General features: G+C 36.9%; 4 protein-coding genes across 13 annotated transcripts in view; 1 reads left to right on the top strand and 3 right to left on the bottom strand.

The window, feature by feature from the left end:
• Positions 1–56: 56 nt before the first annotated feature.
• LOC111480344 (protein VACUOLELESS1) lies at positions 57–9,820 on the bottom strand. The gene is made up of 15 exons (XM_023125317.1): positions 8,860–9,820; positions 8,041–8,331; positions 7,038–7,177; positions 6,439–6,544; positions 6,265–6,357; positions 5,669–5,758; positions 5,471–5,584; positions 3,610–3,717; positions 3,341–3,414; positions 2,559–2,613; positions 1,797–1,978; positions 1,585–1,714; positions 1,369–1,471; positions 811–908; positions 57–518 (listed from the first exon to the last, which is right to left on the bottom strand). The coding sequence occupies exons 1-15, from the start codon at positions 9,643–9,645 to the stop codon at positions 354–356; spliced, it is 2,535 nt and encodes an 844-aa protein (XP_022981085.1). The 5' UTR covers positions 9,646–9,820; the 3' UTR covers positions 57–353.
• A 3,011-nt stretch (positions 9,821–12,831) lies between these two features.
• On the top strand, positions 12,832–16,789 carry LOC111480357 (cytochrome b561 domain-containing protein At4g18260-like). 2 transcript variants are annotated; one of them, XM_023125341.1, is made up of 4 exons: positions 12,832–13,328; positions 13,441–13,605; positions 15,146–15,294; positions 16,181–16,789. In XM_023125341.1, exons 1-4 carry the CDS (start codon positions 13,188–13,190, stop codon positions 16,488–16,490), a joined length of 765 nt encoding a protein of 254 aa, XP_022981109.1. In that variant the 5' UTR covers positions 12,832–13,187; the 3' UTR covers positions 16,491–16,789. The 2 variants fall into 2 exon arrangements, with proteins under 2 accessions (XP_022981109.1, XP_022981110.1); XM_023125342.1 differs by having other exon boundaries at positions 13,060–13,328; positions 13,444–13,605.
• Positions 16,790–17,207: 418 nt separating this feature from the next.
• On the bottom strand, positions 17,208–18,988 carry LOC111480359. The gene is made up of 3 exons (XM_023125347.1): positions 18,654–18,988; positions 17,825–17,896; positions 17,208–17,564 (listed from the first exon to the last, which is right to left on the bottom strand). The coding sequence occupies exons 1-3, from the start codon at positions 18,850–18,852 to the stop codon at positions 17,269–17,271; spliced, it is 567 nt and encodes a 188-aa protein (XP_022981115.1). The 5' UTR covers positions 18,853–18,988; the 3' UTR covers positions 17,208–17,268.
• Positions 18,989–19,316: 328 nt separating this feature from the next.
• LOC111480350 overlaps positions 19,317–23,867 on the bottom strand; it is a 5,580-nt gene continuing 1,029 nt past the window's right edge. For 4 of the 9 annotated variants that reach the window (XM_023125325.1, XM_023125323.1, XM_023125327.1 and 1 more), the window contains 4 exons: positions 22,700–23,786; positions 21,758–22,129; positions 20,075–20,636; positions 19,596–19,962 (listed from right to left, as the gene is read on the bottom strand). In XM_023125325.1, coding sequence (XP_022981093.1) covers positions 20,635–20,636; positions 21,758–22,129; positions 22,700–23,741 — 1,416 coding nt within the window. In that variant the 5' untranslated portion in view covers positions 23,742–23,786 and the 3' untranslated portion in view covers positions 19,596–19,962; positions 20,075–20,634. Of the gene's footprint in view, positions 19,963–20,074; positions 20,637–21,757; positions 22,130–22,699; positions 23,787–23,867 lie in introns of all 9 variants that reach the window. The other 5 variants (XM_023125326.1, XM_023125332.1, XM_023125330.1 and 2 more) reach the window with 5 other exon arrangements.

The following is a 23,867-nucleotide window of genomic DNA, read 5'->3' as shown; positions in this document are numbered from 1 at the left end:
CCCAGGATTTTTTTTTTTTTTTTTTTTTGGTGGTAATTTTCCATCACATTTCAGTATATCAACAAAACAGAATATTTTGATGGCAATTAGGTAACATAGGAACACGTCTCCCTGAACTGTTAGTTGCTTGGGGTATTATACAAACAGACAAAGAACATGGTTTAGAGAGGACGGAAAAGCCAAAGTTACAAGGGTCAGAAATAATTAACGAATACAAAAGTCCAAATCAGTGAGACATTTCAACATATGGGTATGCACCAATCATAGCTAAATATTACACAAAGAACACCAGCAGAAGCTTAGGAGGAAAACCAAATATGATAATAGAGCAAAGAAACGCAGGACTGAAAAGACTATGACACTCCTGGGAAGGACAACCGATCTCGAAGAGTATCGAAAATTGATGACGCTGCTGAATTTTGTGCAAAGGTTAGTTTTAATCGACCTAGTAATTCTCCATCCTTCGCTTGTGAAGCAGCGTCGGCTGCTTCCTTGGCCATGCCAATCCGAGCATAAGCCTGTAAAGAACGTAAATATCACACTTTTCCGATCTGCCCATGTTGCTAGATAGCTGCTCAATCGGTGATTATGTTGAAACCTTGACTTTAGTAAACTTGATTTAATAGATAAATCTGGTTTTTAAGTGCCACAATTTGGAAATTTCATGATTTGAATGCTAAAATTTTCATCTTTGGTAAGATCTTAAAATTCCCATTTTCCTACAACATCAACTAAGCACTGAATGAGACTACCAGCCAGCAATACAAGCAAAAAATTGAAGCTAATGGGTTAGAATGCTATATTTATTACCTCTGCTCTTTCTCGTGGATCTGCAAGTTTTGGAATATATTTCAGTGCTTCAGCCTTTTCATCTGCTTCAATGCAAGCCTCAACAAATGGCTTGTAACCTGTAAGAAGAAAAGAACGAAAGAGAGATTAATGATAAAAAGCCTAATTGAATATTACAATTCTAATTAAGGTTGAAGCACTGAAATATATTAAAAAAGTCACAAGTAATTTTTCTTTTTCTTCTTTTTCTTTTCTACAACATGAATGGAAAGAGTTACAAGCATAATCACAAGTTTACACATGAAATCGTGAATCCAAGTAGCTACAACCTAACGAGCATGGTTGAAATGAGAGTGAGTTGGTGAAGAGCCCATGAGTAATTTCTCACTCTTGTTCATGGAAGCACCTTTGTGCGCAAGTGCTTTCCAAAAAGATTTTCGTTAAGATAAAATCTCAGAAACGGTTTGCATCTCATTTCAAGGCAGAACAAGTAAGCATGTAAATATGTATCATTCTAATAGGAGAAAGTAATTTTCTCTATGAAAGCAGAAAAATGAATAATCTAATAATTGGATTTACCAATTGGCGGTCTTTTCTCCTTCGAGAACGTTTCCAATGCAACCCAATCTCTTGTGGTAGCCAAAGCAAAAACTTTAAGCCAATACCATCTTTTCTCAGAAACCTGAGGCACAACATGAAAAATACAGCTGGGAGATATGAATAGGAACACATGAACAAAATAATTATCTTACAATACCATCCACGTAGGGAAATAGCAAATAGAAGTTCACATACCTTGAATTCTGTTTTAACTTTTAGAGCAGCTCGATGATTTCCCAACACAATACATGTTCGAATTGTATCATTAATACTTGAATCAACAAAAATGGCCTGCTTTGTACTTACCTCTAGATCATGTTGTATTCTGCAGACGAGATCAGAGAATGATTTAGTGGTGTTATGTCTTTTTATATTCACAAACACAAAGTAACCAAGCTTATACTAACTTCAACAATTTTGCATGCTCTTCAGCAGCTTTTGACTCGAAAACGTGTTCCTTGGTCTCTGCAAAAAGACTCTGGACCTTCTCAATGAGTTTAATGCGTGGACTATGGAGTGGAGATCCCTTGCTAGCCATTGGATTTTTCCCTAGCACCCACGACTCTTTCCAGAGCAGAAAAGCTACCTCCTGTAAAAATAAATAAACTGTATTAGAAAGGGTATTAGGAGAATGGACCTTGGAGTGTCATCACAGAAAGATTAATGCCAATGAAAAATTGTGGTTCATCTTTAACTGTCTTATCTGATCGAAGGTGCGTATTGTGTGGTTTAAAGAAAAAAAAAATGATGTCCTAGCCAGAAAGTGGGTAGGAGACTTTGGGTTCTTGAGAGACTCGGGATTTTCCACCTAGTACCTCTTTATTCATCTCAGAACTCAGGACTAAGGATGAAATTCCAAATAAACTCTTGAGCTTTTGGCTATGTGAAAGCGCCAATATTCAAAGATTAAGGTTTTCTATTTGGTCCTCAGTCTCAGACTCATGGGGGTATCAACATGGCCGATCAGATCCAAAAAGACCATTTTGGCGCACTTTCTTTTCCTCCTAGAGACTAAGAAACTTATCATTCCAAATAAAAGATATACTCCACATAACAGACCTACCGTTTCTCTAATCCGTATAAAAAAAAAGAATGAACTCAGTGAGATGTGTTTCAACATATAAATTGAAAAAAATAAAGATGCAACCAATATTGAACATAAGACGTACATGAAGTTGTCCAGTTGATAGGAAAAAGTCCTTCAGAAATTCATGCTTATAGCACCTGAAGGAGATAACATAATCAGTCAAGCAAATAAAAAGGTCATGTCTAAGTACAAGTGCATTTTAAAACAAGAGATGAGCTCAAGAACCAAACATGAGACGATGTCATGAGTCTATGCTTCCATTAAGCCATACAATTAAGAACCAGCAAACCACTAAATAAACACTAGAAGTTTGGTAGATCAAGAGTATAATATTTGTAATGTCATAATGAACATCTGCATCCGTGCTATTTTTTATTATCCTCAACTACGAGCTTTGCGAGCAGTCTGAAAATATTATATTCAGCTTATTTTCCTTCCGATACAGTGGAAACTGACAAATTTTTTATGTAACCCCAGAGAATTACGATAAATGGAAACCAAACAGTTCTCCAACACATTAGCGTAAGCATACAAAGAAGAAAAATGATATGTCCATTGCAGCCTACATAAGCTTTTAATTCGTCAACAATTTACAAGAGTTGGTTCCATCGACATCTTATTTTATCTCATGGATTTTAATGGAAGACAGTTTACATCAAATGAAAATATAGACAAATATAGTGGAGGACGAGAAATCCTCAAATTAAAAGACTGAATAAAAACAAAGAAAATCTCACTCATATAGATTAAATAGAGGCAAAATTAATCTCAAAGTAATAATTGAAGAATCTGCAATCTTAAAATAAAGTATTAAGCTTTTGGCATCAAATCTATTACTGGAGGAATAGAAATGTTCATACATACCGGGCATAAGTAACAAATAAATCCCGTGCCTGAATTCTGGCTTGTATCATTCCAAAGAATTCCAGTGGTTGCTTCTGCATAAAAGCCAATTATGCATTCTATTCAAAACTTTTCTTTCTATGGAAAAAACAAGCTTTCGTTAAGAACATGCATGCTATTTAAAAGTTGTAAATACCACTTAGATCTTATTTATGCATATCTTAGACTCATAAAATATGCAGACGAGAGATAAGAAATAATACACATATTAGATATTATTGAAAAATTACCTTTTGCCAGATATGGAAGAGAACAAGATAAACAAGATCAGTATCACCACTTTCAGTTGCTTTGATTAATGCAGTGTCTTCTTCTCCTATGCTTAACAAGAGAGGTACCTAAATGGACAAAGTGAAAAAAGGAAACGAGTTCATGATAAATATTTTCATAATAATGATTTATTTCTCTTTCATCTACAGTTCCACTTCCATAGTGTACAAAAATGTATCGACATACATTGAAAGGATATGATAGCATCAACAACAAAGGAAAAAAACCATGTCTGTTTGAAAATTCTCTACCTGATTGAAACAGTCTCGTAGTTTGAAAATGCATGTTCAAAAATTAATTGCCAGTATTGAATACACCGAAGTGAAGTTTTTTTCTTTTTTTTTTTTTTTGGAAGAGAAACAGAGAGATTTCCTTGATAAATGAAATGAATAGCCCGCAAAAGTGAGTAAGAAGAAAGAAATCCATATGTTTAATAAGGCAGTAAGACTAATCTCTAAAGGGGTGTGAACTTTTACACCAAAATAAAGTTTTGAAAGAACTAAATCAAATAACCCCTCAAAAGACCTACAACTGTCGTTGAAGTACCGCTCATTCCTTTCATGCCAAAGAGACCAAAAGAAGGAACGGTTGAAGGCCATCCAAAGAGCATTTGCATCTCCTTTGAAAGGATGTACCACAAAAATCGGAGATAGGAAGTCAAAAATATTCCCAGGCAACGCTGTACTCTATCCAAAAGCTGACATCATGAAATTCCATTACTGATTTGCAAAAGAGCAAAAATTGAAGGAAAGATGAAGAAGCTCTATCACATTTGGTTAGTAAATGGCCATAAGGATATTTTGGACCCTCATTTGTGGGTAAATCCCAGTAGTGAGGCTTTCTGGGACTCAGTAGAAGAAGGTTATTGGAGGAGTTCAGGAATTTGGTGCATTTTGACACATCTGACCTCTCTTTAGGTTCATACTTCAAAACACCAAGAGAGTTCTTCTGCACTGTGCAACCAAACAAGCCTTGTTTGCCAAAGTAAGCACTCTCATTTCTGAAACAGCAGACCTAGACATGGTGAAACTACAACAAGATTTTGATGCGAACCACCAATTACTTCTATTAACTGCTGCATTTTAGAGAAAACGTTGATGCATCCATGGAGGTTCTGATGCTTAGCATGCATCGGCCCGAGTTTGTGTGTGTGAGAGAGAAGAGAGGAGAGTGTATGCACATTTTGGGTGGTTTGGGTTCTGCTATTCAGCTTTCCAGGGCATTGGGATATTTGAACAGCCCAACCTTGGATGGGTATTGTCCCTGTGAAACTAAGGGATTTTCTTTCCAGCTCCCTTTTGGCCCAAAGTTCATAAGAAGAGCGAGGAACACATGAACATTTGCAATCCCAACAGCCTTGTGAAATTTGCAGAAAGAGAGGAAAAGAATACCTTTTTAAAAGAATAAATAATGATAAAGGAAACGAAATGAGAGGAAAAGAAGACATTTTTAAAAGAAAAAAAAGGAGAAAGGAAACGAACACGTAGGATTGAAAGCAGCTGGGATTTTCTATGCTTTGAACTGGTATTTTTACTAAAAAGTATTTCTACGTATTACCTTTGCTAAAAAAATGCAATTATAGAAAGAAAAAGAAGCAAATTGGAGAGCTTTTGCAATCTCCTGGGCCTTTTTTGGTTGCGTCTGCTTCAGTATATATATATTTTTTTTCTTAATAAAAAATCTGGAGATATACTGATGGAAAAACAAAAAGAAAACTCGTTTACCACAGGATACTCGTAGATCCTCTCTTAATATATATGTTTTTATGCCCAAAAATAACATAATCCAAGAAGAAGAAATGACATGTAAAGAAAGAAAGACCTGTTTGGAGGACCGCGGTTCATGATCAACAAGCATAGCAGCTAATTTCCTGCGACCAATTTTATCAGCATGACCAGCAACGGCAGCATATGATATGCCTTTGCACAACTTCAGCTGAATTTCGCAAGAGTTCATTTCAGACGCCATTGCATTATACTAAAGGAACAGAATCTCAATAATTGATATATGATATAAAACCTTATCAAGTAGAATTTCAAGAAGGGTGACATCAGGAATATTTAATGAAGCTGTTATCTTTGAACATGCCCAGTGCATTATCACCACCTCCTGTAATAACAAATACAAAATATATTTATCTTGTTGGGAGCATAAGCAACAAGCCGATAAATGGTAGACATATTCTAAGTACTCAGTGCTTGGATTTTCGTTGAATTGGGTCAATGAGGGAGATATGATATCGAATGGAGCAATGAAATTTTTTTTACAGCTGTAACAACTTCAAAGTCTTATTAGGATGTATCTTACACTTCCTAAAATTGCAAGTTCCCGAAGTAAACATTTATTTTCTTCTTTATCAGCCTCATTTCTTTTAATTTTAGACTTATTTTATCTTTAATCGATAGGCAAAAGTTGCTTAAAGTCAGAATCTCAAAGGACAAAGGACCTTCAACCTTAAAAGCGGGGATAACCAATTCTTCATTTGATGATTCTTCTTAATAGACATTTGAGAAAAGAAATTTTTAATGCTTATTCCTCAGTCTCTTAAGTAATAGTACTCTGCAACAAGAAAAATCCCATATGGTTTGATCCACGAATTATAGGATGCTATTCACCTGACTCATTCCAAGGTACTCAGAAATCCGTAATGCAAGCAAGTGTTGGTGGGCATTGATTAAACGAGCAATCAGAACAGGTGCTGTAAGAAGCTGAAAGGAACACATTTATTTAGTATGAAGATCCATTATAGTTCAAGAAACTGAAAACTTTTATCAGAAATCATAGAGGACCTTAAACTGTTGTATACTGAGAGGGATGCCAATCTCTGGGTTGCGTACAGCATTTAAAACTCGCAATAGTCTGCACATCTCTTGTATTCGTTCGCGATTAAAATTGCTGCCAAAGCCAACTGGATATCATTATGGAGAGCAAAATCAGAGATAACACTAAAAAGAACTTTATATTTTTTAAACAAAACAAATTTCACAAAAGGTTGAAATATGTAAGAGGTTAAGGATAAGGAATCCTCCCAAAACCTGGCCAAAGGAGTAATCAGTGGGCATGAATCAAAGAGGTAAAGAATAGTAACAAAAAACTTAGAGAAGCACTTATTGTTCAAACCACATGACATATTGCCAACAATGTCCAAACGTAAAAAGGTTAAATAGGCTAAATATGTGCTTGTTTGGAAGGATCATCATACTTAATTCTAAACAAGATACCACTTAATTATGTTATGACCAAAAAGTAAGAAATGGCAGGCACTTGCCTATTTAAATTCAAAAGAGCAGAGAAAGTACATCCGGAATTTTCCTCATTTAAAAGAAAAGAACTAAGAACAAGCAACATCATAAAAAAGTAGTTAAAATGTAACACTAGAATCACTGACCTGCAAAAGGCTTGGCCGTAGCTGGAAGCTCTTAACAGGGTCTGCTGCCGAGAAATATCAAATTCATGGCCAGCAGCATCCGCGCATGCTTCAACAGCCTCATGTAATGATGGGCGTATCAGTCTTAAGTTTTCATCTGCCTGGCCAACATAATATTGACAATTAAATAAAAAGAACAATAACAAATCACAGAAAATATTTCACAGTATTTTGAGGGTACACTAATATTATCATCAAGAACATGAATTTGCAAACTAAAATAAATTTACCATTACAAAACCAGCACCGAGATTTCTTCCAAGTAAAATTACAAAATATATATATAGAGAAAATAAAATATAGTTGAGGCCAATTGTGAAACAGGCACTGAGTTTTTCTTTCATGTAACTCTATCCTCGAAAATTCTCTTAGAGGGCATATAGTATATGGCAATGGGAGTGAGAATGTGAAGCTTAGAAATAGGATGATTGTGCTTGGTAAATGAGAATGAAACTGGAAAAATACGGTGTATATTTATATCTATTTATTGTATGTTTAGAATGCCAATGTCCATTAATAACACTGATTTGTTAAATCTATTCCCCGCTGCCAATGTCAAATAGTAACATAGATCTGTTAAATCCATTCCCTGTCCCTTTGTAGTGCAAACCAAATGGCTCCTCCTTCTGAAAGATCCTCCGAAATCACTTGTAAACATTACAAATAGAAAAAATATTTCAATGAGCTTATAAGACTACAACAACTAGTGCTATAAAGTATGGAAAATGACAAAATAACTATTCAATCAAAAAATAAACTACTGAAAGATAATTTTTTGGTTCAATTCTCCCAGCAGATTCTTCCCCATTGATTTCAGAGGAGGGAGCTTTTTTATCCTCATTGTAAAATTAAAAAACGACAATAGTTACGGACCAAATTTAAGCCAGTCTCCACCATTTAAAACATTAAAAATAGCTTAGTTAACACTACATTTTTTCACAAGAAAGGGGAAAATTAACATCACCTTCGCACTACGTCTGTCAAAATGATCCAATGCATCATACAGAAGAGCTGCAGGAGAGGTACTTCCGATCCTGAAGATTGTTACGGTAGAATCGGGTACTCTTTGAAGAAATTCTGTACTGGTATTAGATAATATCCTCACCCCATCACACTCGGGGATCAGAACAACCGGTTCATCATAAAGGTAACGAACAGGATCTCCATCTGGACCCATCATCAAAAGCATATCATCCCAATAAAGAAGTACACTGTCCATTCCACACCAAGCTAACTGCTCCGGAGGAAGAGCTGACTGCAGCCAGAAAACAAGAGACAGACATGATCAAACATAATAGAATTCATTCAAGAGAACTGTAACAGCTCAAGCCCACCGCTAGCAGATATTGTCTTCTTTGAACTTTCTCTTCTAGGCTTCCTATGAAGGTTTTAAAACCCGTCTGATAAGGAGAGGTTTCCACACCCTTAAAAGGAATGTTTCGTTCCCCTCTCCAACCAATGTGGGATCTCACAAAAAAACAAAGGATGAATAAGAGGCAAGAATAAAGGGAGAACTTCAGAAAATGCCAAATGAATGGATGCTTGTAGGCTGAATAAACTAATTGTCCTAGTCCACCATGCTTTGAAACATCGAATCATCTTGATGTCAAATAAACGATCTTCTTAAGAAAAAAAAAATCTAAACCCGAACGTTGAATCATTACATTCAAGTGAACAGTTGTTATTATGCTAGTACGACCAGAAAAAATAAACTAGTACTGGCATCTTATGTAACTTTTATCCATTTCGTAAGAACCTCAAATTGCAAAAACACGTTGCTAACCTCACACTCACGATCCAGAATTGTTTTCTGTAAGTCTGAAGTCAAAACCAAAAGCCTCCCGTCGTGGGTAAACGCCGCCAACCACTTTCCATCTAAAGAGACGGCCATCCTCTGCAGCGGCCCATCTAGCACGCCCTCGCCAAGGCGCTGCACTCCATCCTCCTCAACAGCTATCACACACGACTCCCCAACTCCGAGCAACACCTCCACATTCCCAGACATGGTGTATTGAGGCTCGATTACCGCCATACAATGCGGCAAATCCTCAATTCCAGGGTCCGAAAGCTTACATGATTTCGGATTCTTGAAATCCGAGATGCAAAAAATCTGGTTGGCCTCGGTTATGCACACAACTCCATTGCCCCAAAACACACATTCCACTACATTCTGCTCAAAACACTCCTTACCCATCGAAAAATTCGGTTCCAGAAGCTCGGCATGAATATTGTAGCGGTAAACAGTGCCGTCCTGCACCACACAGACAAGAGTTTGATCATCGGTCCACGACATGCCAATCAACCGTCCCCCAGGGTTCCGCCAAACGGTCTCTGCCAGCTGAACACCTGCACAGTTGAAGATTCGCAGCTTCCTGAGGGCGGATTCTGCGTAGAGCTGAACGATCTTCGAGTCATCACGAATAATGGCGATGGGACCGCCAAAGGGAGCACAGGCTACCTTATTCCGGCCAAGGTCAATATGCTTCCATCTCATAGGATAAAGCTCCGGCTTGCGGTAGTACCGATTATGAAGGAGCTGCCATTCCGCAGCAACCGATACGTTAGCCATGAAAAAGCGATCACAGCTAGAGAATTGTTCGAGATTTCAGTCTTTCGTGAAGCAAATTGAACGAACAAACAGAAGAATTATAGATTGAGATTCGTAAATTGGCTCGAAAACGTTGTAATCGATCATTCAGTCAATTCGAGCAAAGGGGAAAAAAATTAAGAAAGAAATTGGAGGAAAGTGAAGGTCCCATATTTGTCGAATGAAGCTCCCCCGGTTCATATAGACCGCAGGTCGGTTTGAACCGTACGGTATTTTGATGATCCAACTAGGCTGAATTGGGCTCAATGAGGCCCAAACTAGGCCCACTTATAACCTCTTATGGGCTTAAATCAATGGGCCATCTTTGGCAGTGGCCCATTGAAAGTATCCCATTTCATAAATTGCAACTTTTTATATGTAATTAATATTTTTCATAATTAAAAAATACCAAAATCATGTTGTGTTGGGAGCTCATTTTGTAATTATATTGTTTCCTTTTATTTATTATAAGTCATTAAATTAATCATAAAAACTTAGGTAAAATATCAATGTGATGATATATTGAATCATTTGCATCAAATTTTCTTCCACTTCATAATGAATAATAACATAATAATAACTTATTATTATTATTATTTTGTTACTTTAAATTAATGTTCAAAAAAGCATATGATAAAAAAATTATTGGAAGAGGAAATTACTTAATTACCCTTAAATGTGGCCCAAATTTAGTATGTAACCCCTTTATTTCATAAGGGCACTGTTTTTATGCTATTTTCTAATAAAAAAAAATGTGATGATAATTTATTTTGACTTAAGAAAATATAGGTTAATTGCTATCGACATGTGCTCAGTTTCAGGTCTCCTTATTCATTTTAAATTAGAGTTAGTCATTGGATAGTGTGAGACACTGATCGGAATAGGAGTAGCCCTTTAAATCATGTGATGAAAATATATAACAGGTCAAAGTGGACAATATATTATAGTGGTGGGTTTGGGTTGATTTTTAATTGATAATTTTGTAGTATTAAGATTAGAATACTTTATTTATTTATTTATTTTTGCATATTTTTCTATCAAAAGCTAAAGCAGCTCAAAAGGTAGTCTTTATGGGCAGCTTCATGATTAAATGTTTCTTTTTCCTTCTAAAAATTGATGAAAGCCATCCATAAAGTTTGAAATTATAATAATCTATTTATTAAAAAATCATATCGTAATTCACCGGTAAATATAATACAAACAAGGTTGTGGGACCCATGAAATAATAATTTAAATATGCGAGGTTGACATAGAGAGAAAAATAAATAAATAAATGATGACGTGTAAAATTATATTAAATAAAGTATTTTTTTAAATAAAATAAAATTAGTTTGAATTGATTATTTGTTCTTAATTTTTAAAAATATATTTTTGTTTATAATATGTTTATATTTATTTTGTTTTCATTTAATTTTATAATTAATTTTTATTATTTATTCTACCACTTTTAAAAATAATTTAAAATTATTTTGAAGATAATTTTTCAATATTGAATTGTAAATTTTAAAAATATTTAAAATAAACATCCTGCTTTTATAAAAAAACAAAATTTTGAATAAATGATCGAACCAACAAAAATTAACCCAACCCAAAATAAGAGTGGCTGAAAATTTATACCTCGAACAATTGAATTAAGTTTAAAAAATGTCTCAACTCAATCTACAAACATCCATTTGGATGATGAAAGTCCCACGTCGGCTAATTTAGGAAATGATCATGGGTTTATAATAAAAGAATGCTTTCTCTATCTGTATGAGGCATTTTGAGGAAGCCCAAAACAAAGTCATGAGAGCTTATGTTCAAAGTGGATAATATCATACCATTGCGAAGAGTCGTGTTCATCTAACAATCCCGACATGTGGAAATATAGACATGTCGATAAAACTTAAACCCGTGGCAACATCCACACTATCCACAAATCTTTTCTACTACATTCGACTACCAAAGTAAACTCGTAGAATATTAAATGATAGATAATCTAACGATAATCACCTCTAAACGTACGGTTAGATGATGCAAGAACAAAAAATGGTGATTAAAAAATGATGTAATAACATAACTCCTGTAGAATAATGTTGAGTTCAATGGAAACAAACAATTTGTTGAATGTGGAGAACCAAAAAGATAGAGTTGTGAGCAATATCCACTAACAGCCCACTTTCAGATTGTGGCTAGCATTTTCTTCTCTTATTGAAAGTTGTAACCATTTTTGCTGTGAAATTCCACTACATTCTTTATGTCACTCCCCATAAAATCATATAAAATTTCACACAGTGAACCCCACATGGTTGAAAGCTTTGTCCATACTACCTGTTCTTGAGATGTTCATGCTAAAAGAGGGTTACAGGATAGCACCAACTCAAACAGTTCCTACTTTTTCTTTTGCTTTCTAGATTATGTGAGATGGTTTTCTTAAAGTCAAAGAAAATCATCGAGTATCAAACCTCCAACTTTTGATCGACTTACTGTAGGATGAGAATGTAATTGTGAGATCTCACATTGGTTGGGGACTAAAACGAAGCATTTTTATAAGGGTGTAGGCCCTAGTAGATGCGTTTTAAAAATCTTGAGGGGAAACTCGAAAAGGATAGCTAAAAGAAGACAATATTTTCTAGCGAGGGATTTAGGTGGTTATAAATGGTATCAGAGTCAGACGATGTGCCAGCAAAGAGGTTGAGCCCCAAAGGAGGGTGGACAAGAAGCGGTGTGCCAGCAAGGACGTTGGGCCTTGAAGGGAGGTGGATTGTGGGGTCCCAAATTGATTGGAGAAGGGAATAAGTACCAACGAGGATGCTGGGCCCCGAAAATGAGTGGATTGTGAGATCCCATCGGTTGGAGATAAGAATGAAATATTCTTTATAAGGGTGTAGAAACCTCTCCCTTGCATATATGTTTTAAAAACCTTGAAGGAAAACCCGAAAGAGATAGTCCAAAGAGGACAATATCTATTGGCAGTGAGTTTGGGCCGTTACAAATGGTATCAGAGCCAGACACCAGGCGATATGCTAATGAAGAGGTTGGGCCTCGAAGGAGGGAGGATTGTGAGATCCCACATCAGTTGGGGAGAAGAACGAAACATTCTTTATTCTTTATAAGGGTGTGGAAACCTCTCCCTAGTAGACACATTTCAAAAACCTTGAGGGAAAGCTCGAAAGAGAAAGCACAAAGAGTACAATATCTACTCAGCACACCAGTAATCTCGATAATTTTGCACAGACAGATGATATGTGAGACAGAAATGGTAAAAGTAACCGACATATTTTTAGATCAACATCCAACACAAGGCAGATGTATTTCTAGAGAAAAATCAAGTACCTTAGTTGAGCGTCCTCTTAAGGCATAATTGATCACAACCCTTTATTGCTCCTCTCCTCTGACATTGTCCAGCTTTTTCCTTTTACCTCATTGCTACAAAAGCTTTGAAGATCACTTGTGAAATCCATAGCAGCCAAATAAGCAGCTTCCAAGAGTGGCTTGGCTTCTGCATTGTTCTTGGTGCCTGTTTCATCAGAAGCAAATAAAGAATGCTATTTTTACAGAACAAAAAGTTCTCTTTCTCCATTCTTTTTCTCCTTCTTCTTCTCACATTTCAACCACTCAGTTCATCGCAACAGCTCAAGAAAAATGTGGAATTCAATACAAGCAAGAAAGATCACTGCCAGAAGGTTTCTTATTGTTCTTCCTATTGTTTCATTTTCATATTTGAAATGAATATCATTGCAGAAAAAGAAGGTTTAGAATGTATAGCTGAAAGTGATTATTGGTTAATAATGGCAGCAGATTAGTGCCAGCTTACTATTTGATATCACACTCCATGGATTTCTCCTATGGGCTTCAATGGGGTTCCTTATGCCTGTTGGGATTCTTGTTATCAGAATGTCCAACAGAGAGCAATGTGGAAGAAGGCTGAAGTTTTACTTTTACATTCACACAATTCTACAGGCAAGTTCATCTCTTGTTCATCACAATCTTCTCTAGCAATAATGTTCGGTAACAATTTGGTTTTTGAAAATTAAGCCTACAAGCATTATGTAAGGCCCAAACTTACCGCTAGCATATATTGTCTTATTTGAACTTTCCCTTTTGGACTTCCCCTAAAGTTTTTTAAAACACGTGTCTGCTAGAGAGAGATTTCTATACCCTTATACACCCTTATAAAGAATGTTTCGTTTCTCCCCCAATCGATGTGGGATCTCACAACCCACTCCCCCTTTTCAGGGCCCAGCGTCCTCGCTGATACTCGTTCCCTTCTCCAATCGATGTGGGACTCCCTAATCCACCCCTCTTTCGGGGCCCAGCGTCCTTGCTGGCACACTGCCTTGTGTCCACCCCCTTTGGGGATCAGCCTCCTCACTAACACATCGCTCGATGTCTAGCTCTAATACCATTTGTAACTGCCCAAGCCCACCACTAGTAAATATTGTCCTCTTTGGGCTTTCCCTTTCGGGCTTCCTCTCAAGGTTTTTAAAACGCGTCTGCTAGGGAGAGGTTTCCACACCTTTGTAAAGAATGTTTCGTTTCCTCCCCAACCAATGTGGGATCTCACAACCCACTCCCCTTCGGGGCCCAGCGTCCTCACTAGCACTCATTCCCTTCTTCAATCGATGTGGGACCCCCAACCCACCCCCTTTGGGGTCCAGCGTCCTGTTGGCACACCGCCTCGTGTTCACCCCCCTTCGGAGATCAACCTCCTCGTTGACACATTATCCGGTGTTTGGCTCTGATACCATTTACAATTGTCCAAGCCCACCGCTAGCAAATATTGTCCTCTTTAGGCTTTCCCTTTCAAGCTTTCCCTCAAGGTTTCTAAAACGCATCTGCTAGGGAGAGGTTTCCACACCCTTATAAAAAATGTTTCGTTTCCTCCCCAACCAACCGACGTGGGATCTCACACATTACTTCCACCTAAATGTTTCTTTCTTTATTCGTAAACTAAAAGATTCTGAAAAAACTTGCTTTCGTTTTTTAAATTTGGGTAAGAATTCTATTGTTTCTTCGTTAAGGAAAGTGAAAACCATAGTGAATCCTTTGATCATCAAATGGGGCCTAAAATAAACTCTATGGTGTTTGTTTTCTTAAAGAAGAATCCTTTTAAACTAAACAAACAATAACTACATAGAGTTGCACGAAAGCATCATCATTAATGCAATTAGCTTTATCTTTTCACTAAACAAGCAAACAATCCACTTTTTTCTTGACTTTATGAGCTTAATGATGGTTCAAGAGAAGCCCCAAGGGTCCTGATTCTGAATATCTTATACAGCCCCCAAGTTTCTAACCACAAAAAGTTGACCCAGCAGAATATTATGAATACTTGCATCGAAAGAAAAGACAGGCATCATCACATTCTAACTAATTAGATACTCAAATAGAAACTAAGTTCAAATTCCCAAATTTATAGTAGCAGTTTGATGGATTTTGATGATCCTTTAATCACAAAGATGGGTTCATTACATTATCTTAACTTGATTATGATGAACAGATACTCTCTGTATTACTAGTCACAGCTGGAGCAGTCATGTCTATCAAGAAATTCAACAATGCTTTCAATAATAACCATCAAAGGATAGGGATTGGCCTATATGGGATGATCTGGCTACAGGCATTGATTGGAATTGTAAGGCCAAAGAGGTAAAGTTCCATATTTTCTTCAAATATGCAGCAATAGTTTATTAGAAAGAGTTATTGTGAGGTTGTTTTCAGAGTAGTATTGTAACAACCCAAGCCCACCGCTAGTAGATATTGTCCGCTTTAGTCTGTTACGTATCGTCATTAGCCTCACGGTTTTAAAACGCGTCTGAGAGGTTTCCACACCCTTATAAAGAATGCTTCATTCCCCTCTCCCATCGATGTGGGATCTCACAATCCACCCCCTTTTGGGGCCCAGCATCCTCGCTGGCCTCGTTACCTTCTTTAATCGATGTGGGACCCCTCAATCCACCCCCCTTTCAGGGCCTAATGTCCTTGCTGGTACACCGCCTCATGTTCACCCCCCTTCTGGGATCAGCTTCCTCGTTGACACATCACCCAGTTGTGGCTCTAATACCATTTGTAACTGCCCAACTCCACCGTTAGTAGCAGTTGCCCTCTTTGAACTTTCTCTTTCAAGCTTCTCTTCAAGGTTTTTAAAACGCGTCTGCTAGGGAGAAGTTTCCACACCCTTATAAAGAATGCTTCTTTCCCCTCTCCAACCGATGTGGGATCTCACAATCCACCCCTCCTTTGAGACCCAGCATCCTCGTTGGCACTCGTTCCCCTCTCCAATCGATGTGGGATCTCACAAGTATCTTATTCTGTTTTAAAACGGTTTGCGAGACTATGAACAAACAAATAAATAAGACCTTATTTGATAACTATTAGACCTTATAGGTGGAATGTTTATAAGCTTAAGTTTCAAAAGCTAAATGGTTATCAAACGAGGCTTAAATTAAACTGTTTCTGAAAGCAACTCAACGAGCCCCTTTCTTAAAGATCATCTCTACCAAATTCTGAATCCAATCCTTTCTCATTCTGGCAGGGGCTCTAGAACAAGAAGCCTATGGTTTTTCATACACTGGATGCTTGGCACTGCAGTATCTCTCCTAGGAGTTTTCAATGTATACTCAGGATTATTTGCTTACCACGAGAAAACGTCACGAAGGATACGAATTTGGACCATAATTTTCACTGTTGAAATTTCTTTGATTTCCTTCTTTTACCTATTCCAAGACAAACTGGAGTATATACAAAAGCAAGGAGTTATTTTGGGCAGTGATTTGGTAACATCTACTGATCAAGGGCTCTCACCAAATGACAAGCAAAAGGAACTGCCTACTGATCCATGCTGAAGGAGTAAACAGAGTTGTCAAAAGGTTGTTTTCACTAACATGAGATTGTTGTCACTCTTCTTATCATTTCGCTCTTCTTATTGGGATTTGTAAGTTTCATTTTCTAGATTTTGTTAGAGATGGAGAGTGAATGTTATTGTTCTTCACTCGTGTCTCGTGTTTTCCAAAGCTCGAGGCGCACTTGACTAAAGTGCAATAGCCCTTTAGGGCTTTAGTTTTCTTTTACGACGTACTCACTGTAAGAATGTAAATAAATTTTTTATAATGTAAAGGTTAAGAAAATTGAGTGTTTTTCGAGATTTTAAGAATGTTAATGTGTTTAGTTGGGCTTGAGCACTCGGCACGAGCCTCAAAAGAAGAGTATCACTTCTTTGAAACAAGGTGCATAGGTGGCACCTTGGGCCTAAGTATCACAATCGCACCTTGTTGGGACTCGCACCAATGTCACTAAGCACACACCAGAGTGGGTCTCCTTAGAAATCAAGAACGGATCCTGTTCAAAATCCTAAACTTATATTAAATTATAAGTTTAGACCTTAAGATTTTAAAAATTAGAATTTTGGTCCTTGTGATTTGATAAAACCCCATAAATAGTTTCTAGATAGGGACTGTTTTGTAAAGTTTTATCAAACCATTGGGACTAATTCTAGCAGCCGGTCGTAACTTTTCAAGAAATATAGAACTAAAAATTGAACAATAGAAACTATGAACACGGGGTTAAGGATATCAAGATATTACCACTTCTATATATATATATGATGTTTGTATAAACAGCATATCATGGAAAAAGTTGCACATAACCAGTCAGTATAGCAATACCTAATATTACAATAGGTGGCAGAATTACAAATGCTCCAACTGTAGCAAAGAAAACTGAATCATTCCTTTGAGATACTTCATTCAAGTATTCTTGTCTTTTGATGTTCCTCTTCTGAGAAATTGTCAAAAACTTGGCACTAACCTTCTTCAAGTTCTTACCCAATGGAATGCTAAAATCGTCGTCTCTGTCTCTGAACAATTGTGCAAGCTGATCACGGATCGTAGTTTTCTGGTAATTGCCATCACTCTCATAACCTGAGAACATAAAATCCCAGCAAGTTCAAGTGAAATTGGAACCGCCCAAGCCCACTGCTAGTAGATATTATCATTTTTGGACTTTTTCTTTTGGGCTTCCCTCAAGGTTTTTGGTTTTTAAAATGCATTTGCTAGGTAGAGGTTTCCACACCCTTATAAAGAATGTTTCATTCTCCTCTCCAACCGAGGTGGGATCTCACATATATGACCTTTTTCAATGAAATAAGACTAATGCATTTCAATGAAATAAGCCCACTTACCATCAACTAATTGGCTACCGGAAGAGAGTTGCTCCAAGAGATCAAGCTGTGTGCGTGCAGAAGAAGATGCTCCTTTACATTTGAAAAGAAAAAAGATTAATCTTTAAACCGAGTACGTTAAACTACACTTTTAGTCTAACGCTTTAACTCTAGTTTCAATTTGATTTCTATACTTCTAAAATTTTCATATTTCGTCGTCATTATTTGCTTAAAGGTTATCATATACAGAAGTGTAACAAAAATCCCATATGGCAAGTTGTTCATAGATATTGAAAATGAACTCTATGATAGATTATTTTGGTGTGATGCATAAAATTGACTTGAGACATAAATTTTGGTTGGCTCTTAAGACATCATTTTGATTGAAAAATTATAAAAATGGCCATGACTAATGTTGTTTTGGAATACCAGAGGATATTGTCCACAAATAGCTCTCTGTATTGCGTTTTTGTTATTCATTGGCCACAACAAATGTTTGATAACCTTTACTAAAATAATAAGAACTATAATATGAATGATATTGAAATTTTTGAAACCACAAGAACTGAATTGGAAATGGAATCAGGCCATGTCAAAGCAAAGAAACTACAAATGTATTTAACAAGAAAAAGCAAGATCATGTTTAGTTTATTATATTTATAGCGATAGACCACTTGGATTTCTCAAAAACAATTTAAAATCTCAAGCGTTGAGTACTACGAATAGGATTCTTTAATTATAAGCGGCCTTAAACTATAGGATTACAGAGACAAGAATCAACCTACTCACAATTTTGAAGGAATAACTAAACAACAAGAAAAGAGAGACGAAGCAGTGAATTGATGCATACCAGAAGAAGACGAAATGAAAAGCTCTTCATCTTGAACTCTACCCTCAGCGCCCTCCGAAACAGCGAATTTTCTCGAAGAAGATGAACAACGAGAATGGAACTTCAAAAGGAGCACTGTATTCTGCTGCAGATTTGAATAAGAAGAAGAAGAAGAGTGTGGATTCGGGCAATGAAACGCAGTAATGAAATTGGAGGCCATGATTTTGTTGTTTTCAAGTGAAAAATCTATGGCTTCTGGTCTCCATTACTGGGACTGGAAGCGGAGCTTGAACAATTTCCCCATAAATTTGCGGCTACAATTGATTTATTTTTCCAGTTTCTGAGCTTAGTTTTTGGAATATTAATTTCCATCGTGCATTTATAGCCACTTCAATTTTTGTAATTTGATTGAAAATACCTTCGCCACATAAATTATTGGGAGTTTCCATGAAGCTATTATTTTATAAATTGGCAAATAAATATAAGTATGTTCAATTATGCACTCTAAAAATAAATTTTTAGAAAATTAAGTGTTTTTCATGGCTTGATATAACTTAATAAATATTTCATAGAATGCTTAGTTTTTTAAAATATATTTAAAAGTTTAAAAAATATTAATAAATTTTGTTATTTAATTAAAAACATATTTATTCTTTAAAAAGTTGCAATAGATTGCGACTTAAATTAACCAAAAAGAATAATGAGTTTTTCATCTAAAAAATAATATTACACTTTTGAAGATTTGCAGCTCATGGATTGGAACAATGGTGGTCTGATGATTTGCAGCTTCAGCTAGCTCTCCATGACAGCAAGCAGCTTAAATCCTTGTACACCATTTCATCAGCACAACAACCAACACCGGGGCGTCCCAGCCGGTGAAGATCAGTTGCGGGAAATTTGTGCAAATATAACTCATTTTCGACTTCGGGATATGTCGGTATAGATCTTTTCAACTCGGTTTGGTTGAGCAAATCAACCTACAGTGAATCAATTAATTTGACTGCCAAGTGAAAAAACAGATACAGATACAGATACATCACCATCAAACTAACTTCTGGATCCTTTTCCAGAATCACAAGGCTGAACCAATTGGTTCAGAGTGTGCTTCTTCCTATTGCACTTCTGTAAATCTATTCACATGAATTAAAATGAAAACTACCTATCCTACGACGAACGTGCAGCATTGAAGATTCATATCGTGATCGTCTTTTATATGAATAAACAGCTAGGTTGAACACCTGCAGTTTGTGCGAGTGAATGAACGAACGACAGGAGATTAGCAGCTGCCTTACCTCGATCGCCTTGTTTTCTTTCGTTCTCTTCCAAAGATCTATGAAACAAAAATTATTTAGCAAGTAGTAGTAAAGAGCAGAATGGAAAATATCAGTCTTTAAAGTTCTGCAATGGCATAAGGATCCCACACTTCAAATGGAAAATATCACCTTGCTTGGAATGGCATAAGGATCCCACACTTCAAATGGAAAACTATCATAGAAGCTAAAAACAAAAGAGAATGTATTGTGAAGAGCTCGAGTCACAATACGTCGCTAAAAAGCAGAACAGTATCAAGAACAGAAAAAAAGGGAATATTTCTTCAAGAACCTCAAAGTTAGTATATTTCTGCTCTTTATCGTATTCCCAAATTTTATAGATCATATTGACCAAAGCAGCTGGCTACACTAGTGCAGGAACATGAAGGTGTGATTGACTCACATGAGAAAATTCTCTACTAGAATTCAAAGGAAATGGTTGTTCCCGCTCCATTACCATTACTGGTTCACGAACTTAACTGATCGATTTCTTCGAGAACTATCCTCCAATAAGTAAGAAGATGAAGCTGGGTTACCCATAAAATAACATGTATGTACAGTCTATGCTGGAGATGCAAATAGGCATGATTTGTCGGCATTGGGCATCAAAACAACAATCCGAATGGAACTGGTTTTGAAGTTGCAAGCTACAAGGCCTTGAGAATCTATTGATGTACAGAATATGAACTGATTCCTGCAGATACAGGAATAAAAAACAATTGGCCATTGACATCTAAAAGGAATAAAGCTAAAACAAACATTTAAGTGAGGAAGAAATGCAAATACAGCAAACAAACATGGAAGCTAAGCAAGTGAAAGCAGAAAGAACAAGATAAGGTAGAAAAATTGGAGTAAAAGAAACGAGAGATTGTGTCTTCGGGGCACGAAGACAGTGCCATTTAATGAAAATGGTATACGTGATAGCCTAGCCAATGCTAAACTTTCAAACCCCCTACGGCACTAATATGCATCCTCGAGGTAAAACTCACGTGCACATTAAAAATTTGAATAAGTTAAACTAAAATCAGTCTACGCTAGGGCGAAAACCCATGATACCAAGAGATATACGTGCTGGACTGCTGGTAAAATAGTTATAAAGAAGAGCTACTAAAGTGTGGGAAACACAAGCAGCATGGAGCTCAAAGGATCCAACACAAATATCTTCAAGCTTAAAGGAAATATATACTGTAGGCTTCAATTCACTTGTGGACCAAAGTAATCTCTGCCAATGATTCCCCTGCCATCAAACACATGGACACAACTTCCAATTGTATATCGAGTTTTCAATACTCACGAATGCCTCCCCAAGGCACACACACAGCAAATGCAGCACTGTTATATAGCTTTAATATCTCTTCCATTAACCAGTTAATCTTCCTGATTCCTGAAAGGTTCATAAAATTGTCTAGGAGATTATTTTGGCAGCCAATTACAAACGCTGGGCAACTGAAGGGGAGGAAGGAAAAATTCAAAAAAGTGAGCAAATAAAAGAAAAAATCAGGGACAAGGAAAAATTACAATGAACAATGGGAAATATTGTACATGCCTACAATTTTGTACTCTGTCCTTACCCACCTTCACCTCGATAGGAAGATAATGATACACAAGTACGATTTCACTTCCCTCTTCTGAAGGCAATAATACTATAACAAGTATCTATACATCATGATCATGATCAAGGATTTTCTGAAATGGACCAAATACAGTAAGCATCATTCATATTGAACGCAATTTGCAAAGCGGGAATGTGTTGGGTGCTAAAAACAAGAACCATTCTGTAACATGCAAATGCGAATATGACATAGATCCACTTACAGTTGGTTGACTGTTGACCCACTTGTCCAGGTTCAGTAAGACTTAATTCAATGTCATGACTAGCTGACCAACCAGGCTCGTAAGCTTCAAGAAAACCAATTTTTGCCTTATTAGGTAGATCATGAGGATGAACAAACGGCACTCCAGGAGGCCATCCAATCTCCATCCTTGTGCTGGCACAAGGGCTATCTAACCTGTGAATGTGACTCTCACAATCCTTCAGATTACAGAACCTTAATTTGATACCCTTCTTATCTGCGATGTCCTGTACTCTCTCCTTCAGAACTCTCTGTGCCTCAAGCCGTAATCTCTTAGAAGGGGGTAGTGGTTTGGTACTTGAATTATTCTTTCTCCTCCTCAATTTTATGGATCCTGTACCAGCATTTCATCGATCCAACAGCCTGTTAATTAAAAGCTTCTCACTAAGGGGTCTACTTAAACTAGGAGGTTACTAAGAAGTTACACTGCCCAACAAGTGGATAAAGATGGAATGAACAGAAAGCATTCAAACTATCGAGCAATAATGAACATCAAAAGAATGCAAAATATGCGGCTTCCAATCCATATTTCACCCAAGAGTATACATTAAAACATTGAATCATTTTCTCACAACGCTCTTTCACTATATAAAGAAATTCTCCAAATATATAGCAAAATGGCAATCTAAGAAGATGGCTCCTTATATATCTAGGAAAAACATCGAAGGGAAAGGAAGGGTAAATTAAAATTTCATCAACCAAATACACAAGTACTAAACGTGTAAAACAAGATTAATATTGAATTTATGACTCTTTTTCAATAAGAAATGATTTCACTGATGAAATTAAGTTACAAAAAGGGGAGAGCCAAACCCCATACCAAGGGAGGTTACAGAAAGAAACCTCAATAAATGACATTCATCGGCAACAAAAGAAAAAATTTTAAAAAGAAGATTTGGCCTACCCTCTTGGGATGTCGACAAACTGAAATTCTGGAAATTTGGGCGGTTAAAGAGTTGGTCGGTAGAGGGTGATCTCTGCATAAAGTCGTCAACTGGTACTGGAAGTTGGAATTGAACATCTACCCCATGGCCAGCTGCTCTCATTTCTGAACAATTAAGGCTAGTCATGGATTTAGGCATGAGTTTGAATGACAAGGAACATCCATACATACTACCTTGAATATTATTCACTTCCGTTCTGAGCAGAGCAGGATTCACATACCCTGCAGTTGCTTGATAGAGTGCAAGTCCGGGATAAACTACAGCATCTTGAGGACCAAGATCTCCATCCACAAGAATCCATCTACCATGGAAATCTTTTATCAGTAAACCTGCCTTGTCCGACTTGACCAGAGTAATAAGACTTTTATCAATCTGATGCTCATGGTCAGACGTATACATTGCCAACTGGCTATCCTCTTGAGCAAATTTATGGTGATGCTCTCCATGAAATGAGGGCCTCCCATAACAGCACACAGACAACACAGAAGATGATATCTCCCTACTTCTTAGGGGAACATTATCGAGAATTTCTGTGAAAGGAGAGCTGCGCAAGTTTAGAGAGAAGCTAATCGCATCCAAAATAATTCGAGATGCCTTTCCAAAAACTGCATATATATCTGGCAAACCTGCTGGTGGTATCTCCATTCCATTGCCAGGCTCAACTTGAGTCAATCCAGGCCTATAATCATACGTTTCTTGCCACCCCTGAGCATCCATATAATAACCAGAAGTTCTGCACCACTCCAGCGAATCATTGTTTTGCATCAACTCAGCAGATGGACATGCAGCTCTCTGATGGAAGTAAAGGCGAGCAGAATCTAAACCAGACCTTAAAAGAGCCCCATCATATGCAGGGAATTGTATGATGGCAGCAGAGTATTGAGCTAGTGAATGTGACAAAGTTGTGACCGATGACTTGAAAGACTCAGAAGGAACGCCTTCAGATGGTGCTAAATCGGTAAGCTTCACACGACCCAATGATGGCAGGCCATTGCCTTCCATGAAATGGAATGCTTTCAACGGCCAAATAACTCAATTCAAGCAACTCTGCCCGTAATATACAAGAAAAGGCCAAAAGTCCAATCAGTGACAGCAACAACAAAAAAAAAAAAAAAAACAAATTCATGG

This window comes from Cucurbita maxima, unplaced genomic scaffold (assembly GCF_002738345.1).
Source record: "Cucurbita maxima cultivar Rimu unplaced genomic scaffold, Cmax_1.0 Cma_Scf00006, whole genome shotgun sequence".
Lineage (NCBI taxonomy): Eukaryota > Viridiplantae > Streptophyta > Magnoliopsida > Cucurbitales > Cucurbitaceae > Cucurbita > Cucurbita maxima.
This window is presented reverse-complemented; position numbering and strand designations above follow the sequence as displayed.